This window comes from Capricornis sumatraensis, chromosome 11 (genome assembly GCF_032405125.1).
Source record: "Capricornis sumatraensis isolate serow.1 chromosome 11, serow.2, whole genome shotgun sequence".
Lineage (NCBI taxonomy): Eukaryota > Metazoa > Chordata > Mammalia > Artiodactyla > Bovidae > Capricornis > Capricornis sumatraensis.
The window spans coordinates 91085627-91102916 of NC_091079.1; the positions used below are offsets into that span (position 1 = coordinate 91085627).

Below are 17290 nucleotides of genomic sequence, written 5' to 3' on the forward strand. Positions count from 1 at the left end.
GATCATATTTGACCTACATATTAATATTTTCATTATTATCCAAGCCCCTTTTGCTCTGTACAAACTGTCAGTTCTGTTCACTACGAGATTATTTATTTACTTTGGGAATAACTGGAATTCTTTCACCCTATCTTTTTCTCCAGGGACACCCCCACCCCAAGGATTGATATTAAAGTCTGGGGGAGGGGGGGGATACAACCCATAAGTACAAACAAACAAAAAAACACCGTGAGATAGAAAAGGGGCCCCTCTTCATGGCATACTATGGGAGAAGAAGAAAAACAAAGGGAAAAAGAAAATGATAATTGTTTTCTCTAAGGCTATTATCTAATGCGAAAGCAAATAGTCAGTCTGGAAATCAGCTAACAGAAGGGGATTAAGAGAGAGATCTGAGCGGGGCTTGATGGCTCGCAGAGCTGTGTCTCCAGCCAGTGATGAGACGCAGGCAGGGCAGCCAGGAGCGCTCCAGATGGCCGGGGAAAGTGGTCGTCTTGGGTTACAGCAGGGCGCCCGGGGCCCCGGGAAAGCATCACTAGGGAGCTGGCCCCACGTCCAGCCTTCACCGGAGAGGGCGAGGCCAGGAGACAGGCGGCCCGCGCGCCCGCGCGCCCCGGCCGGCCGGGCCAGCCCATTGTTAACTTACACTTGACCCCTGTGACCCCCGCACGACACCGATGTCCCCCACCGCCCCCGCCCGCCGCCCGCGCCCCCCGCGCCGCCGCGGGCCCTCCTCCCGGCCCCGGGGAGCCGCCGCGGCGCCTCGGGCGCGGGCGCGCGCGCTCTCGGCGCCCAGCGCGCAGCGCCCCCGCTGCCCGGCGGCCGCCCCGCCGCCCCGCGCGCGTCGCCTTCCTCGAGAGTGAGCGAGGGCGCGCGAGGCCGACGCAGACGCCGCCCGGGACGGGGGCGCTTCCCCGCGCCCCGCATCCCATTCGTCTGCCGCCGCGGCGACCGCAGGGAAGGGGCGGGAGGCAGGGAGGGAGGAGCGGCGCGCCGCGCGTCCGGGGCTGCTCCGCGTGGAGGCGGCGTCTGGCCGGCGGCCCCGACCCCCGGGCTCCTCGCCCCGCGGCTCGCGGTGACCGGCGCTCGGCGGCCTCGCGGCGAGCGCGCGCGCGGGCCCGCGGTCCTGGACGCGCCGGCCCTTCGGGGGCCAGGACAGGCGCCGCGCCCTCGGCCCCTCGCCCCGCGGGCCGGCCGAGAAGACGGCAAGTTTTCCTGGCACCTCGGAGCCGGTGGCGGATGGTGGGACTCTCCGGCCTTGTGCAGTGTAAGTGCCCGCGGGCTGGCGGGGACTGGGGGCACTGGGGTGGGAGGGTGCCCTGGTTGTTGCTGTTAATTCCCCTTCTGGTGACCGTCCCCTTCGTTTGGGTTGTTCAGCCGGGAGGCTCCGGGTTGTCCCCGTCGCTGAACTAGGGTAGAGCCACGCACCGGGGCGAAGTGGAGCCTCGCGAGTCGCTGCCCGCTGCGGTGACACTGAACTTCACGGGGCAGCCGGGGGTGCCGTTTTCACGCTCAGATTCTCCGCGCTGCTGCCCCCCGTTTTCTTTTCTCTCCATCATGACAATGTGAGAGCTGGAAGATCATACTTATTCCCACCACCCACCCCCCGACCGAACCCCCGGGCAAGGTACCCAGGGTGAGGGTGGCAGGTGGCCTTGGACCATCATTTCTTTTTTCTTTTTCTTTTTAAAATATTTTTTTAAACTGGAAAGTCTGCTTTTGATGGTGGGAAAACTTAGCTCTGGCATCAAGAGAGGAGAAGGAATCTTAACTTTCGAGACCCGGTGGCGACTGCGGTCGGGGTCCTTAGAGCAGTCCCCGGGCGCTTTGTGTCCACCCTGCGAACCCGCCCTGGTCTTCTTGGGCACGCGGGGTGCTTGGGTGGGAAGCCCCTGGAGGACAGGCCAAGCCCCCCGCCCCCGAACTCTAGTGAGGTCTCTAGATCCGACTGGCATCCGCGACGGGCTTAGGGCTTTGCCGCCCGGTCTGGGTGGGCAGCGTCCCCGCGGCCCAGACCTCCGCGCGCCGGGGGCTCCGGCGCCCTGGCCCTTTGGGGGTTCCCTGCGCAGCCTCGATGGGGGCGCCCGTCTCCTCTTCAGAATGGGGAGCCCTGTGCTCGGCAACGGAGCCCCCGCCAGGCGGAGCCCGGACGGAAAAAGCTGCGTCCCGGGGATGCAATTCGTTTACCCGGCCCCAGCGCTCTCTTTGGGGGGACAGAAAGGACTGGGGTGATCGGTGCACCCAGGCCGCTCTCCCTGGGCGGATCTGATGCTGGCCAGGACCCCCTTAGGAAAGACAATTCGGTGGGTACAAGGCGCTTAAATCCGTTTTTTTTTTTTTTGAAAGTTTTTATGGAGGTTGGGGTGGGGTAAGTCAACCCTTGGAAAAGTTTGAGTACAGATTCCAGGAAGTAGGATGTGAACCCAGACTGTTACTAAAAATAGCCCGATTCCCCCCCCCCCCTCCCCCCGCGCTTTTCAAGTTTGGAGAATTTGGCTGCGGAGCCTTGCAGCCCTTGTTTTCCTTATTCCTTGCAAAGCGTCGTGGCGGTTGAAATCTTTTGAGCACAGCTATTCTTCAAGATCTGGGCATCTTAAAGCCCAACTCGCCTCAGCCTGGCACCAGAGTGTCCCTTGCAGGAATAGCCAGTGTCCCCCGCGGAGGAGCTCCTGAAGACCAGTCCCAAAGTCCAGGGCCGGGGAGTGAAGGTCAGGAGTTGGGGGGAGGCCACTCCAGAGCAACTTGATGTGCTTCATGTCACTCCGGGCCCCCTTGAAATTTTAACTTCGCTCCCTCTAATTAATCTGCCCAGGGCCTTGATATAAATGGCTACCCACAGCAGCTGCAAATTGATGTATCCCCTGATAAAGGTTGGGTTGCTGACCAAGGCGTTTTCTTTTTGTACCTTCTGTGTGAACTGAAATCTGTTTTACAGGTTCCACCCCCTCTCCCTCCCCCCCCCGCCCCCCCCCCGTCTCCTTTTAAACATGTGTCCCATTTTTACGTGCACCCAGTGGCTTTGATTGTCATAACCCTCCCTTTGCTTAGAATGAGAGGGAACCTGGGTCTGTGCCCAGTGAGTCCACACTCGCTGGAATACAAATTGATCAGCTTTTCAGTGGTAAACCGTTAGTGTCGGGGGTCTTCTTTAGTTTTTTGCAGCCTTTTGCCTGGACCATGTGAGCGTTTTGTTGTGCCCAGTCTCTCCTGTCATACAGTTCGTTAGAAATGTGAATAAACAGAATTGTTTCTTAAACCATCCTGGACCAAACCCAGATGCTTATGTCAGATGTGATGTGTACAAAGAGAAGAAAATTTATGATTCTCTGGATCTTTCCCCATTGTTTATTCTTAATGTCAATTCTAGTTTTAACATTGTAGGGGCTTTCAGGTAGCATGCATGGGACAGTCTGATTTTCTTTTTCTTTCTTTTTATGGGTGGTTATTTTTAAAGAGACAGCTGACAGTCTCACCCAGTGTTTAACCTAGGCATTTTTTGCAGCCAGGAAGGATATTGAGGAAGTTGAAGTCTAATATTGCTTTATCTGTACCGTATTTAGCATTTCTTTGGCTTATTCTTTCAAAAGAAAGAATTTCCACGAAATAATCAAGGAATCAGGCTCATTCTGGGTGTATAAAAGCTGACTTTATCTGCGATCATACTAAGAGAAGAACTTTATGTTAGAAGACTTTGTGTAAGCATTCATAATTTTTTGTAAACCATTTAGACAGCAATCACTTTATTTGAAATGCTAAATACTGAGTGGGAGAGTTTGAGTATGGAGTTTCTCCAGTGTCCAGTTCATATCTAATAAAAGAAGTGGAAAAAATGGTGCATTTTTTTCTTTAATGTTTGGACAGCTCAAAGCAGACCAGAAATCTTTGAAATACTATTTTCCTTTATAGCTTTAGTCCCTGTGACTCACTAATATCTGCTAATAATTTGATTTAAAAATGATCCTTAAAAGGGCTTTCCTAATAAGACACATTCTTCTTGTAGTACAATGCAAACTGCCCTATCAAGTTGCAAGCTGCTGGAAATGGTAGGAGAGTACATGTTGCAGCTACAAGATTGCAGCTTTATATTTTTACAATTTTCCCTTTCTGAAGAAAAGTAAAATATTGTTCTTGATGCTAGATTTTAATGATGAATTCTTCCATCCAGGGTGTTAGTATAAATATTTGCAGATGAAAGAACACTTCATAAATAGGAAAGAAGTACACAAATGTAAGGTTCCATTATCATTTATTTTATTATAAAAATAGAAGCTTATTTTATTGTTAAAAAAAAAACTTTTCTTTTTTTCCAACATTGAAAAGGGATCACGAGAAAGAAATGCTTCTAATAGGAATGCTGGGCAGTGGTTGTCAGGTTAGGACATTCTTCACTGTCAAATCGTGTTTCCCACTTCTTTGATATGAACATCAGCTGACAGGCTCTGAATGCAAACCCTTCTTCATTGAGGTTTTATGCAGGCAGCATAGCCCTTCATAGCGAAGCAGTCTCAAAAATTGGCACCTGCAGGATTTGCATGTGAAAAAAACGATTCAGTTGCATTTTACTGGAGTCTATTACTGTAAGTTATGTAGGTTCAGTGAGAAAAGCTATTTGTTGATGTTTGGACATTTAAAAGTTCTTTGTTTTAGAGACACCTTATTCATCATCCAGTGACCCACAGACTTTATTGATAGCAGAAACAGGGAGAAGTGATCTCTGGCTTTATAGAGGTTATTTAGTATGAAATGGTGTTATTTTTAACCGTGTGCTTACAGAGTGCACTGCATGCATGGTTAATTTTTAAAATGTGCCTTAAAATGATGCCTTCGTACAACTTTCAGAATCCATCAGAAGTTAAACAAATACATAAAATTAGGTGAACATAAATACTCTGTGAAAACAACCTAGGATTTTAGGAGTTCAGTAAGTTAAAATCTATAATAAAGAAGTTAAACATTTCATAGTTCTGAATTTCTATACTTGTTGAATAATTTGTCACCAAGATGCCTTTTAAAAATGCCATATTTGACCCTTTTATGCAAAGTAACTGACAAATATTAAGTCAACTAAAATAGCTTTGTGAACCTCAGAATATTATCCATCAATGAGAACATTTCATCCAGAATAAGTTATTTTTTATTATCTAAAGAGACACGTTCCAACTTCACTTTTTTACAGCCATTAATATAAGAGTTCCTAAATAATGTTTAAAGAACAGTGAACATTTTATTAAAGCAAACATTAGTTCAGTTTAATGGAGGTAATTGTAAGTGATAAGACAGAGCAGGTTATCTCTGTGTTGTTTAAACAGAAGGAGCTACTTTGCACCATTTCCAGTAGCCATCTGTAGAAGAGAAGGGTTTGCACCTGTCTGTCCACACTAATTATAGATTAGGGCCAAAGAAATGAAATTCGAGGAGGTTTTCAGCTAATGAAATCCATACAGATTTTATTGTAAATGTGTTTTATGTAAAGAGGGTGATGGTTGAGTTATGAGTGAATAAATTGCTATGTAGCTGCTAGGCACTTGGTTTTGAAGCACAATTCTGCTGCATTAACCTTTGATATTAAAAAAAAAAAAAGAAAGACAACTTAGACACGGATGCTAGTCTTTGTTTGGCATCCATAGCTACAATTTAGTGAGCAGCAGTGAGATTCAGTGTGCAATTTTAAAATGTACTGTAAAGCAGCTTAAATGTTAAGAATATTCTAGTATTTTGAAATGCAGATGAAGTAGAAGGTAGGTTTTAACTTATACATATAAAGCATTAGGAAATCCGAAAGCTTTTTTTTTTGCATTTCAGTTTCACATACATGAGAAATTAAAGCAAAATGAGTGAGGAATTCATTCTGCAATAAAAGGTCACATGAATCTCTACCACATCTGTTTATAGTAATTATGAACATAATTAACATAAGAATTACAAATGAAATAATGACAAGCTGAGCAATGAGATATTATGCCATAATGGTCATATGTTGGAATTCTCACATTATAGCACACTAGAATTCACATACTCAAAGAAAATGCTAGATTTTTATCCGAATTAATGCTTCAAAACTTATCTGCTTGAGACAGATGGACTTCTTGCTTTTATAGGAAGGTAACCTATTATTAAGAAAAGAACTAGTTGAAATTAAGATTTTAGTCTCCAGCCTGGCCTTTAAGACAGCTGTGATTATAGAAACCACTTCCTGTTGTACACTTATTCTATGATTGTTCTTGATTATTATATTGCTTTTTTCTAAATGGAAAGCTTTGCAGCAATGTGTTTGCTTTGGAAGAAAGTCATGGATTCTTCCCATTTGAGAATTGGTTGATCTTTTCTGTAACTGTGAGCCAAAAGTCAGTGAACAAACAAGGTATTAATAGAAATAGTATGCCTTTACAAAACAAGAACACTGGCAGATAAGCTGTTGTGCAGTTTTCTTCATACCTTCAGTGTCTGGATGCTTTTTAAAGAAAAATGTAAGCCTTTTCTGTGGAAGTAGTCCGGCTTTGTTTGTTTTATAAATAGCATTTTTTCAAAGCGCATGTAATGGAAAAATCAGTTGGCGTTTCTCAGTTGTATTTTTTACTTCCTAGAGTTGCATTGGATTTATAAACATGTGTCTGTAATCTTTGTCCAAACTGATCTAACTAATATGTAATAAAGGGGCAGGTGTATGTGATTGCACCTGGTTATCCTGAATGCAGGTTTCTATAGCAGCTAGAGAAAAAGTGAAAGGTGACCCTTTATGAGAGCTCTAATGATACTCTAGAAGTCTGTTGTTACATTTAAAACGTGTAAGAATGACAGATTTTCACTCATTTAGAGTGCACTCGATTTGGTAACATTTCCTGCCAAAGGGCCTCCTCCCTCTCTTTGCACCCTTCTATAACTATTGAACCTGCTCACTTTTTGAAGATTTACAGGGAAGTAGTACCTCCTTCTCTTCTCAGTGATACCCCGAGGTTTTCCACATGATTGGATTACTGGTGGATTGTGGCAGAGCCCTTTTCATCTGACATTCATTGCATGACAAGATTTTTCACACATGCCCTTCCTCCACCAATGCCTAGCTTTTTGCACTTTACCTGACCTATCAGGTTTCCCTTAATTTTTTTCTTGGAGTGGTGGGAGCTTGGGGGCCAGAGGATCCACTGCTCCTAAAACTTTTTGAGCAGTGGATCCAAGTAGTTTGGAGGGGAGTGCTTGATTCAACAGTTTGCTGTTGTGGTTCAGGGGCTCAGTTGGCCCCCTCTTTGTGACCCCTGCCTCTCCTGATTTTCTTAAGGTCTTCTTCAGATTTGTCTCCTCTCAGAGGTGGCTTGCTAGGTCTCTTGCACTTTGGTGTTGATGTTTTTCTCTAATCACGAGCCTTATTTCCCCTCACCCCAAACTATCGAGCCCCCATGCATAAACTGTTTTACAATCTGAAGTTTCACTGCAGCAGGGGCTACAGTGTATGTCAGGAACAGTTCTGGAGTTTGTTGGCTTCTTTATTCTGAACTCACTCTTCATACTGACATGAGCTTCTTAAGTAAGCTTCAGAGCCTTGAAATGCAACATGACCAAATACTCCCTCTCCGCCCCCCCCCCCAATAAAATAACCTTCTTTGCTGCATTATTTGCACTCCATTAAGGATCTGATCAGATGTACACGTTGGCTGACGGGTGCATTTAAAAGGGGAAAGGGGGCTCCCAGGAGAGCACTCAGGTGTACCTCCCTGCAGACCCTGATGGGGGTGGAAGAGGCACTCTGGACTGGGAGGAGCGCTAGCTCCCTGCTTGGTGTCTGATTGATTCCCCGGCTCTGGGGTGGGGGGAAGAGCTGTGGAGGCAAGCTCAAGCCGGGATTGATTGCCTCGATCTCAAATTCCCACCTCCAAAATAGACTCTCAGATGTACACACAAGGAGCCCCCACCGCCGGCACAGTTTCTGGAGGTGGAGCAGGTGTCTGAGAGTCACCTGTAGCTCCCAGTCACAAGTGCGTCTTCTCCCGGTGCCGCTGGCCACGCGAGGTTTCCGCTGGGACCACCTTGACAAGCCCGGGGAGATGCCAGCGTTTGTATCCGCCTCACAGCCATCTCTGTGGATGTGGGCAGGGGGCTGGAATCTAGTCTTGGAGCCAGCCAAGAAAGGGACGAGAACTCCCACTTGAGGTCGGTCGGGAAGGGCTGTGTCGCTGCCCGTGAGGACTCCCTGGGTTTGCTGGGCAACTTGGGTCTGTCTGGATGGAGGTCGCACGGTGACTGTATCGTTGTTAAGCTCCTGCAAAAAGCGGGCTCTGGATGCCCCTCTGACCTTGACAGAACCTCCCGGAATGTTAGCATCCCGGCTGCCTCCGTCCGCCATCCCCGGAGCAAGGGAGAAAGGCAGTTTGCTAGTCTGGATTCCCCCCGCTCTCTCTCCGGGTGGGGACAGACTGGGGTAGGGGGGAGACAGGTCAGCCTCGGCCAGCCCGGGGGCGCCTCGCTCGCCCCCCTTGCCCCCCGAACCCCCCGCCCCTGCCCTGCCGGTCCCTGCTCCTTCGCTGCAGCCCGCGTCTCCGGTCCCCCCTCTCTCTCTCCCGCTTCCCCTGCCTCTCCCGCGCCGTCTCACACGCACCCTCTGTTTATTTTCCTGCCTCCATCTGGGCCCTGCTGATATTGTAATCGCCCCGATGCACGCCGGCTCCGCTCGGCTCCCTCGTGCGCCCGCACACTCACTCACACACAATGTGCCATCCCGACAAGCCTCTGACTTCTGATAAGCTCCGATGTGTGTTTAATGAATACAAAGCCGCGGTCCGGGGGCCGCCTGCGCTGCGGCGGCCGCCTCTCCTGCGCTGCTTTGCCAGAAGGTAATCTCGGCGGCCGGGGGGGCCGGGGGCCGGGGGGCGGGCCGGGAGGAGGGGAGGGGTGGGGGCGGGATGCAGGGGGGCGCGGGGAGGCGGCCTTTCTCTTTTCCTCTCCCCCTTCCCAAACGATTCAGAAGTCGATAAGACCGGGAGAAGTGAAGATGTACCACGTTATCTGTCGCTCCTCTTAGCTGGCGGAGAGAATTTACATTTCAAGATTAGCAGAGGGAGGAAAGAGAAATCTGCCTTTTGTTGTGTGGGGTGAGGAGCAGGCATCAGCCCTGGCCTGGCCGCTATCTCCCATCACCTCTGCTATCCAGACAGGACTCACCGAGGTGAGATTACCGGAGGGCCTTATCTTTCCTTGGGTTTCGGGTTTTTTTTTTTTTTTTTTTTGCCATTCTAAATAGGTTTAAAGGAGACTGGATAAAGGGCGGGGGTTGGAGGGGGGGGGGAACAATGGATTACAGTATTGATGAGATGCTGAAGCCTTTGGATGAAGAGGGGGAAAGAAGAAGCTGCTTAACAACTTGATTAGTTCCATTTTATTTTGATGTTAAGGTGAGACTGTGTCCCTTCTTTGCATTCAAAGTCTGTAGAACTTAAGGGAAAATCGCAATGGCTTGAATGCCTTATATTCTTTTCACCCCCACCTCCTGCCCTCCTTAGCACCGTCTCCCTTCTTATAACAAGAGTTTCATTTACCCCTTATTTGTAGGATTGATAAACCGAGCAAAATCGGTTGAGGCTTTTGGAATTGACCGTTTGTGTTTGGTTCGGTGTGACATGTTTTGAATGGGTGGTGAATTGATGCTAATGGTAGTACTTGGATGAGTGAGAGGAGCAAATGAAACATACTTTTAATGTGGAATTAGTTGATTTTATAGTATGATTTCAACTAGGTCCAGAGGGAACAAAAATCAAGACTGTAAGGTAGATTTGCATGTTGAATTTAAACTATGGGATTCCCCCCCCCCCCTTAGAATTGGTTTAAACTGAAAATAATTTTAAAATATTTAATAAACCTGTTTAATTTGAAACATGTTAATACAGTTGAGTGTGTTTAAAGATTACAGCATCAACTTTAAAAGGTTTTTAAAATGGGTAAAAGTGGGAAAAACAATTGTTTTGCTTCCTACACATAGTCAGGATAACTATTTTCATAGGTAAATATGATCCAGTAACTAAGAGCCTAATTAAAATTTGTTTGAAGGCAGGGGGGCATGTTTCCTTGTTGACAGCAGCAGATCGATTGGGTAAGACAATAGAGTCCCATTATTTCACTTCCGTTGACTGAACATATTGACATTTCAGGTTTGCTCTTACCTCAGTGAGCATGATGAGACACTGAAATTCACAGTCCAGCTGGCCGGAGTGGCACATATATTTACTGTATGTCATTTCTGCCTGGGGTTACCTTGTCACCCAGGCAGAATGGGAATAGACAGCCTGGAATCCTTCAGAAGGATAGAGATCTTTTGCTAGTGAGCTGACAGAGAACATTTCTTAGGGACATCTTTAATTTCACTTAGAATCAGGGGTAACAGATAAATATGTGATATAGTTTTATTTGAAAGTCTGAGGAGCTCCTTAGCTGTCAGTCCCTGTATTTTACATATAGGAATACCCATTTTCAAGCTTCACCTTTACCTTCCAGAGACATTTACATTGAATGGGTTGGTCACATCTTTCAGATAGCTTGTGCTCAGGTGACATCCATTTTTCTCCAGTTGGGGATATTCAAGCACCTGCTAAATCTGTATCTGTTTAAAGAAATGTGTAAGTCCCCTTCAAAAAGAGGGTCTGGCTTTCCTTTTTCTGTGGGTGGAATATGAAAGCAGAATGTGTATATTTTACATTCATGTGACTGAATAGAACGCAGTATGGATAGATAAACATGTGTATTCTAAGCAGTGACAGAGAAAATACTCAGTATTCTACGTCTTAGTGTAATCTACCCTTTTACACATTTTCCATAGTCTTTGGATAATAAAACTAAGTTTTAGGCAGACCTTGAGTCAAAGAAATTTGAATTGTATGAAAAGTGAACATGGGAAAAACCAGAAGGGACTTAATGTATTTTTTTAAAGTTCAGTGAAAATATAAAACTATTATGAATATGCCTTATACCCAGCAGTTCTTGTCATCAGGTTAGGCAATTGATGCCCTTTACAACATTTTGAACAAAACTAGTCCTTTATACCATTTTCATGAAAATGTTAGGTTTCTGTTTGATCAGCAGGTGCTGTTGAGATGAAAGCCATGTGTAAATTTTCAGAAGGCCAAAGTGTCAATTCAGAAAAGGAAAGTGATAAGAGAAAATGCAATCAGTTTTCCTGTTTTCAATTTGTGCAGGATTTGAAGAGCTGTTTTGTTAAACTGCTACATCTGCTCCAATATGAATATTGAACTACTTCCACTAAAAATAACAGCCTATAATTTGGAAGCTACTGCAGTCTTTTGTTAATGTGAGTGGGTTATTTAAAAACAAAAAAAAAACAAAAAAAAAATAAAAAAAAAGACAATTTTCTATTCTGACAATCTCTTGCCTAATGTGCATTTTCATTTGTTGGCACTTTTATCCTCAGCAGATAAATGGTATTATGCAATTAGGACCTCATCTCGTTTGACTATGAAAGAGATTTCCATAGGTGGAAATCCTTGTAATATAAAATGGTTTCACATAAAACAAAATTTATTTTAAAGTAACCTGTTTAAATGAAGTTACTTAAATTGAGAGAGTTATTCCTTAACATTCTCTAACTCCAATTTTTAACTTATTGCTGACTATTATAACAAAGTTAACACTATTCCATTGCATACTGGGCATTCTGTGATTTATTTCACCTTTAATATACCTGTAAATGTAAGTTTAAATTAATCAGGGATATTTTACCTAACAGGGCTTTCAGAATAATTTTTTTCATGCTTAAATAAAATGATTAAATTATGCTTGAGTGCCTGCATACAAAAGCTTTAGCTTCTATAGTACTGCTATCAAATAAGTTTTATGGACAGGGAAAGCACCACATTAGAGAAAAATTGGATGCATTTTACTAGTGACATTTCTAGGAAAGACATGTTTAAAAAATTACTCAATATTAATTAAAAAGAACTCTAACATGAATAACAATAATAAAAATAATACTTTATCCCTACAGAAAGAAAATAAATGGCAATACTAGTCATACAAAACTGGACATAGAGAATTAAGGTAGAAGGAAGATCTATAAAATTTGGATCAGGTTTAATATTGGCTCCATCCACAATTGCAGTTGAGTGGACTTGTGGTATAGTAATTTGTCTAGGGTGAAGCATGATCACTGCTTTGGGTCAGTTAGAGGCTATATAGCTTGTACCTTCACACTTCAATTGCCAGACACACTCACTCTTCAAAGATAAACTGAGAATATTTTCAAAGGATACAAGGGAAAACAGAAACTGTGACACAGTAGCATATTTGATATTAACAAATGTTTCTTCTGAAACACCAATCGAAAGAAGAGGTTTTTTGAAGAACAGCATTGTATATACTTGTGATCACATGTACAACTGAGAATAATTCTTATAAAGAATGTAATTTCCAGTTTGAAGCCCAGTTGTGGCATGTTGTTGCTGGCATAATGTCAGAGATTTGGGTATATTCCTTGGTGGGTATATTGTCTGGTGTAGCCCCAATCACTTTGCCACTCTCAAGAAATGTCACCGGAGTCGTGTATCAGTGAAGAAGGTTTATTTCACAGACGCAGCCCCATCACTTTTTCTGTATGGCCTTCTAGTGTGTTGTTTCTGTGTTGAACTGCAATCGGTGTTGAAGCCTCAGTACCTTATCTGACATGAGCAGGGAAGAGCTTCCTGTGACTCTTTTCAGAATGTCCATACTTGATCAAGTCATGTTCAGGCTTTTATATCAGAACCGCTGAGAAAGTAATGCCCTGTGGTTGAGGTTTAAGGTGTGAGATACTTTTGTTTGAAAACACTTAAAACCATCAGTCTTGCTTAGAACCACTAACATTTTCACTAACTGTAAGAGACCTACTTACAATCCCTCTGCTTTGATAGTTCTAATTGAGGTTACCTGTATAATGGAACTCGTGAAACAGGTTGCTTTTTGTGGGCTCCATATTGGCCAGGGTCCCTAAGACAAGTCTGTACTTGGGTGAATGGGGCCTCTAGGCTACAGCTCTTGTTGACTGTGGAGAGTACAGGTGTAAAGCTTTCCTGTCGTGTGTCCAACAGTCTGAACACCTCCCAGTGCCTTATGGAACGTGATTGACTAGATGCATTCATCTTTTAACCCGGGGCTTCGAGGCGTTCGAGGGCTGCCACCTAGTTGTTCGTCTTGGGAGAAGGTAGGGAAGCTGGCAGACGTTGGAGAGCCACTGTGAGCCTGGCACTCACCTTCACAGATAGTGTCGTCACTGATTTTAAGTAAATGGTTAACCAGCATTTCACTTTCTTCGTTTCAAAGAGATACAGTCCATCACTCTAAAACTAGCTTTAGTTGCTCTTCTGCTTTGACCTTTTGCTCCAATTTGGAACACTGAGGTTTCCTTAGGTTCCCCAAATTTAATTACCTGCTCTGTTCCCAAGGTCCAACAGAGACATATTCTCTGATACTAGGCTTTATGCGCTCTTTAGCAGTCATGAGCTATACATCCACTGTTTTCCTTATGTTTGCCCTTGCCTCCAACCTAGGAATCAAGAGTAGGCTCCCGGCTAGCAGATATCCTAGGATATGCCCAAATGTATGCCACCCTATATGCCCCTTCCCAGGGGGCGCTAGTGGTAAAGAACCATCTGCCAATGCAGGAGACATAAGAGATGCAGGTGGATCCCTGGATTGGGAAGATCCCCTGGAGGAGGACTTGGCAACCCACTCCAGTGTTCTTGCCTGGAGAATCCCATGGACAGAGGAGCCTGGTGGGCTACGGTCCATGGGATCGCAAAGAGTTGGACACAGCTGAAGCGACTTAGCACGCTTATGCACTCTGTATCCCTCATCCTCCTGATGCGGGTTTTTCCATTACTGAATGCTGTTCTGTCATCAGAATGCCGCCTTCCTGCATTGTACGTGGCCTTGGGACCTCTCTCTCTGCTGGTCTCATTCAGCACTCCAGGGCCGTCTTCCGCTCCATGTTCTTAGTCCCTGCGGCTTGGCCCGTCTCAGGCAGTTTGCTCACTCTACTCCATCTCAGCATCTCCCAGTTGGCTGGGTCCACTTCCTCGTCACGACTAAGAGGAGAGGGAGTCTGGACCATCTTGAACTTATAACTGATTATGTAGCATAAAGCACTCTGTTAGGAAACGAAGGACCTCGTGTGTGTGCATTCCCTGGGACAGGCAAACTGAGGTTCCCCTTCCAGTTCAGTCACTGACTTGCTGGGTGGCCTCAGGTGCACTCCAGCTTCAGGAGCAAATGATGGGCAGACTTTTCGATCACGAGGCTTCCCAGCTCTCATCTATACAGGTCTACCTAGCATATTACGAGTAGGCTTTCAGGAATTTCCCGTGGTTAAGAAAATGAAAAAATAAATCCTTGTATTTTCATTTCTGAGTTGGGGGTATTACTAATCTGCGTACCACTGGGAAATAGAATCAGGGCAGAATGTCCTCAGCTCCCCACTGTTTGTTATAAAGAAGAGGTGTGGAGAAGACTGTGCCATTTTTCTCATAGCCATCCTGGATCTCAGATGATTGTCTGAGATTTTAGTTGTTACTACAGTCCTTTCAGAGGTGAGTGATGGAGGAAAGAATCTTTCTACAGAGTGAGAAGGAACTGAAACATTTTAGGTCTTGCACAAATAAAACAGCCTGTATACTTGCCCCTCACCTCACCTAAGGTGAACTTGGTGCCTGGGGCCAGGGCTGAGGGACTGAAGGCTCACTTCAGTGCTTACCAGGCTTTTCCTGCACCCCACAGTCTCAAGGTTTGGACCCAAGTCCCTGGAGATGTAGAAAATGACCTCTTTAAACCATTTGTGGAGAGAACCTGGTAAGTAATAGCTTGTTTAAACCAACAAGGGCACCTTATCATTTTTGCCTAGGAATCAGATGTTAAGTGCAAAAGACCAAGAAGCTATCTGTTGTCTGAAGGAACAGTCTGCTGTTGCTTCTAAAAGTGATGGAGAGACCAGTGACTACCAATGACCCTGATTTTTGTACTTTGACTTAAAAAATGGACCTTGTTAAAAGTTTAATGCTAATTTGTGAAGTTACTAATCGTGAACCTGGGCTGGATTTCTTTGGAATTTAGGAACTATTACATTTTTATACTTCTGATTTGATTAAGCCCTTTGTCATCATTCAGGATGGCAGTGGAAACTTCTGCTGTTTACGAGGAAGGACATGGAAGTTACATGAGGTTCATGTGTCTCTAGAAATGGAAACCACAGGAACCACTGTTGCTTCATAGGTTGTAGAAAGTTTTTGCGTTGGCATTTGAAATTTGGTGGGAGGCCAAACTCAAGTTCTTTGTCATAAAAGTGAATGTCTTAAAAGTATGTATGCTGTGAACTGTTGAGACCTGACTTGACTGAATTGAATACTACATCAGAGAAATAATAGAGAAAATGTTACCAGGAGATGTAATGGCACTTTGTCTAAAGATAAGCTATCCAGAGTTATGGGACCACTAATGACAGAGGAGACGTTGCCAGCCCATTGATGAGCTTTGCTGTGGCCAGCTCTAGTAGAGCTCCAGGAGAGAAAATTAGCTGATGTTAGTGTTTGGGACGTCCTTTCTGCTAGACCTTGTGGGGAGTATACCTGGGGACGTGCAGGTCAGAGTTGAGAGAGGTATTAGGGAAGTAGATGATGGTACCCGCAAAGACTGGCTTAAGGGTTGTGCCAGGGCGCTAGCATAGCAGCATTGCTGTGAGCATTTCAAATGCACATCTGACTTGGCAAGTGGAATATCAGCAATTGGGAAGTCCTCTCCTACTGAACATTGTGGTAAGCATGGTGCAAACTGTGCTTTAAATACAAGGTCTTAGGAAGCTGGTTCCTCTACTTTGTTAAAACTAGATGCACTATACCCCTTCCCCTAACCTGAACATACAGAAAGATGTGAGCTGTAAGACAGGTCATGAAAGACTGCTAGTTTATTTTCTGAATCTATGCATATGTTATGTACACAGTGATGAGCAAACACAGCTGGGAAGAACAGCAGATGATATTGGGACTGGAACTGTGGTGTTTATCAGACTGATATAGTAATCCTTCTTTCCTGTGAAAGTGTTCTTTTCAAGTGATGTTAGAATTCTGTAACTTTTATCATGTGTCAGGCAAGTATTCTTTATTGCCAAACCTCTTTGCCTACCTGTCACACATTTTCATCCTCATCTCTAGCTAGGTTTATTTAGAAATGATATCCACACTTGACCTCTGATGGGAAACAAATGTGGAGAATGAATTCAAATCCTTTTGTCTGAATCAGGGTAGGTTAGGTGCGTTCAGGTCTAAATGGAAAGTAAATGTGATCAGTCGCCATTGACTTATCCATATCAAGCTTTGAGTTGGCAAGAGAAAGTGGGTGTAAAATATCAGAGAAAAACATAAATGAAAAGCAATAAAGTGAGCAACCCATTAAAGCTAATTTGACTGTCTTAAAGGCATATGTTGTTGGGGGTAGCCTTGGTAATGAAACATTTTAGAATATTTGAAAGAAAATTAAGGTTTTTGCTTTTGGTTGTAAACCTGAAATAAAGTAGCAGTACTTTCCCATATACTATCATAGGATTGGGAGGTGGCGTGGAGGCTGCCCAGTCCGGGTTCAGGCCCTTCCATTCATCGTCTTAGCATTGTGAAACCAGAATTTTTCTGTTCTTTATCACAAATGCTTTCTATATTAGAGACACAGAACAGGTAGTAGACCCAGTTCCCACTGAAGGATAATAAACCCACTCAGGACAAATCAGATAGCTACAGAAGATGAAGAGGCTTTATTATTTGCTGGTTAGATGGTATAATAAATGAGATTTAGGAGTGAATTGAAATTTTAAGTTTGTTTTAAGAGAGGTAGGGATTATCAAGGCGATGTTATTGTAATGGGGTTGTGGGCAGTTATAAAGTAAGAATGGTGATTGGCAAAGGCCTTGGGAGAGGTATGTTGGGTGGGGTGGGTAGAGGCAGAGAGAGAATAAATTAATGTGGATCCAGCAAAAAGGACCCTTGGGTGAGGCTTGGGAAATGAGCAGCAAGATCATAAATGTTTGGACTACCAGGCATTTGATTTAAGCTTTGTCTTCTCAGTAAACCAGAAGTTTAAAAAAAACTTCTGTGTCTAGTGGGACCCCTTAGGATTGGGAGGTGGTGTGGAGGCTGCCCAGATTGTTCATCCTCTTAGCACTGAGAAACCAGAATAGTTCTGTTCTTTATCACAGATGCTCTCTATATTAGGTTTCCCAGTTGAACTTTTTTTTTTTAATTGTAGTATAATTGCTTTACAACGTTGCATTAGTTTCCACTGT

At 44.8% G+C, this 17290-nt stretch overlaps 1 protein-coding gene across 1 annotated transcript in view; it reads left to right on the forward strand.

Annotated features, from left to right (window-relative positions):
- Positions 1-1236: 1236 nt before the first annotated feature.
- RUNX1T1 (RUNX1 partner transcriptional co-repressor 1) overlaps positions 1237-17290 on the forward strand; it is a 149923-nt gene continuing 133869 nt past the window's right edge. The window contains 4 exon segments of the mRNA XM_068983723.1: positions 1237-1264; positions 9011-9051; positions 9053-9095; positions 9098-9154. Of these exon segments, the coding sequence (XP_068839824.1) occupies positions 1237-1264; positions 9011-9051; positions 9053-9095; positions 9098-9154 (169 nt within the window).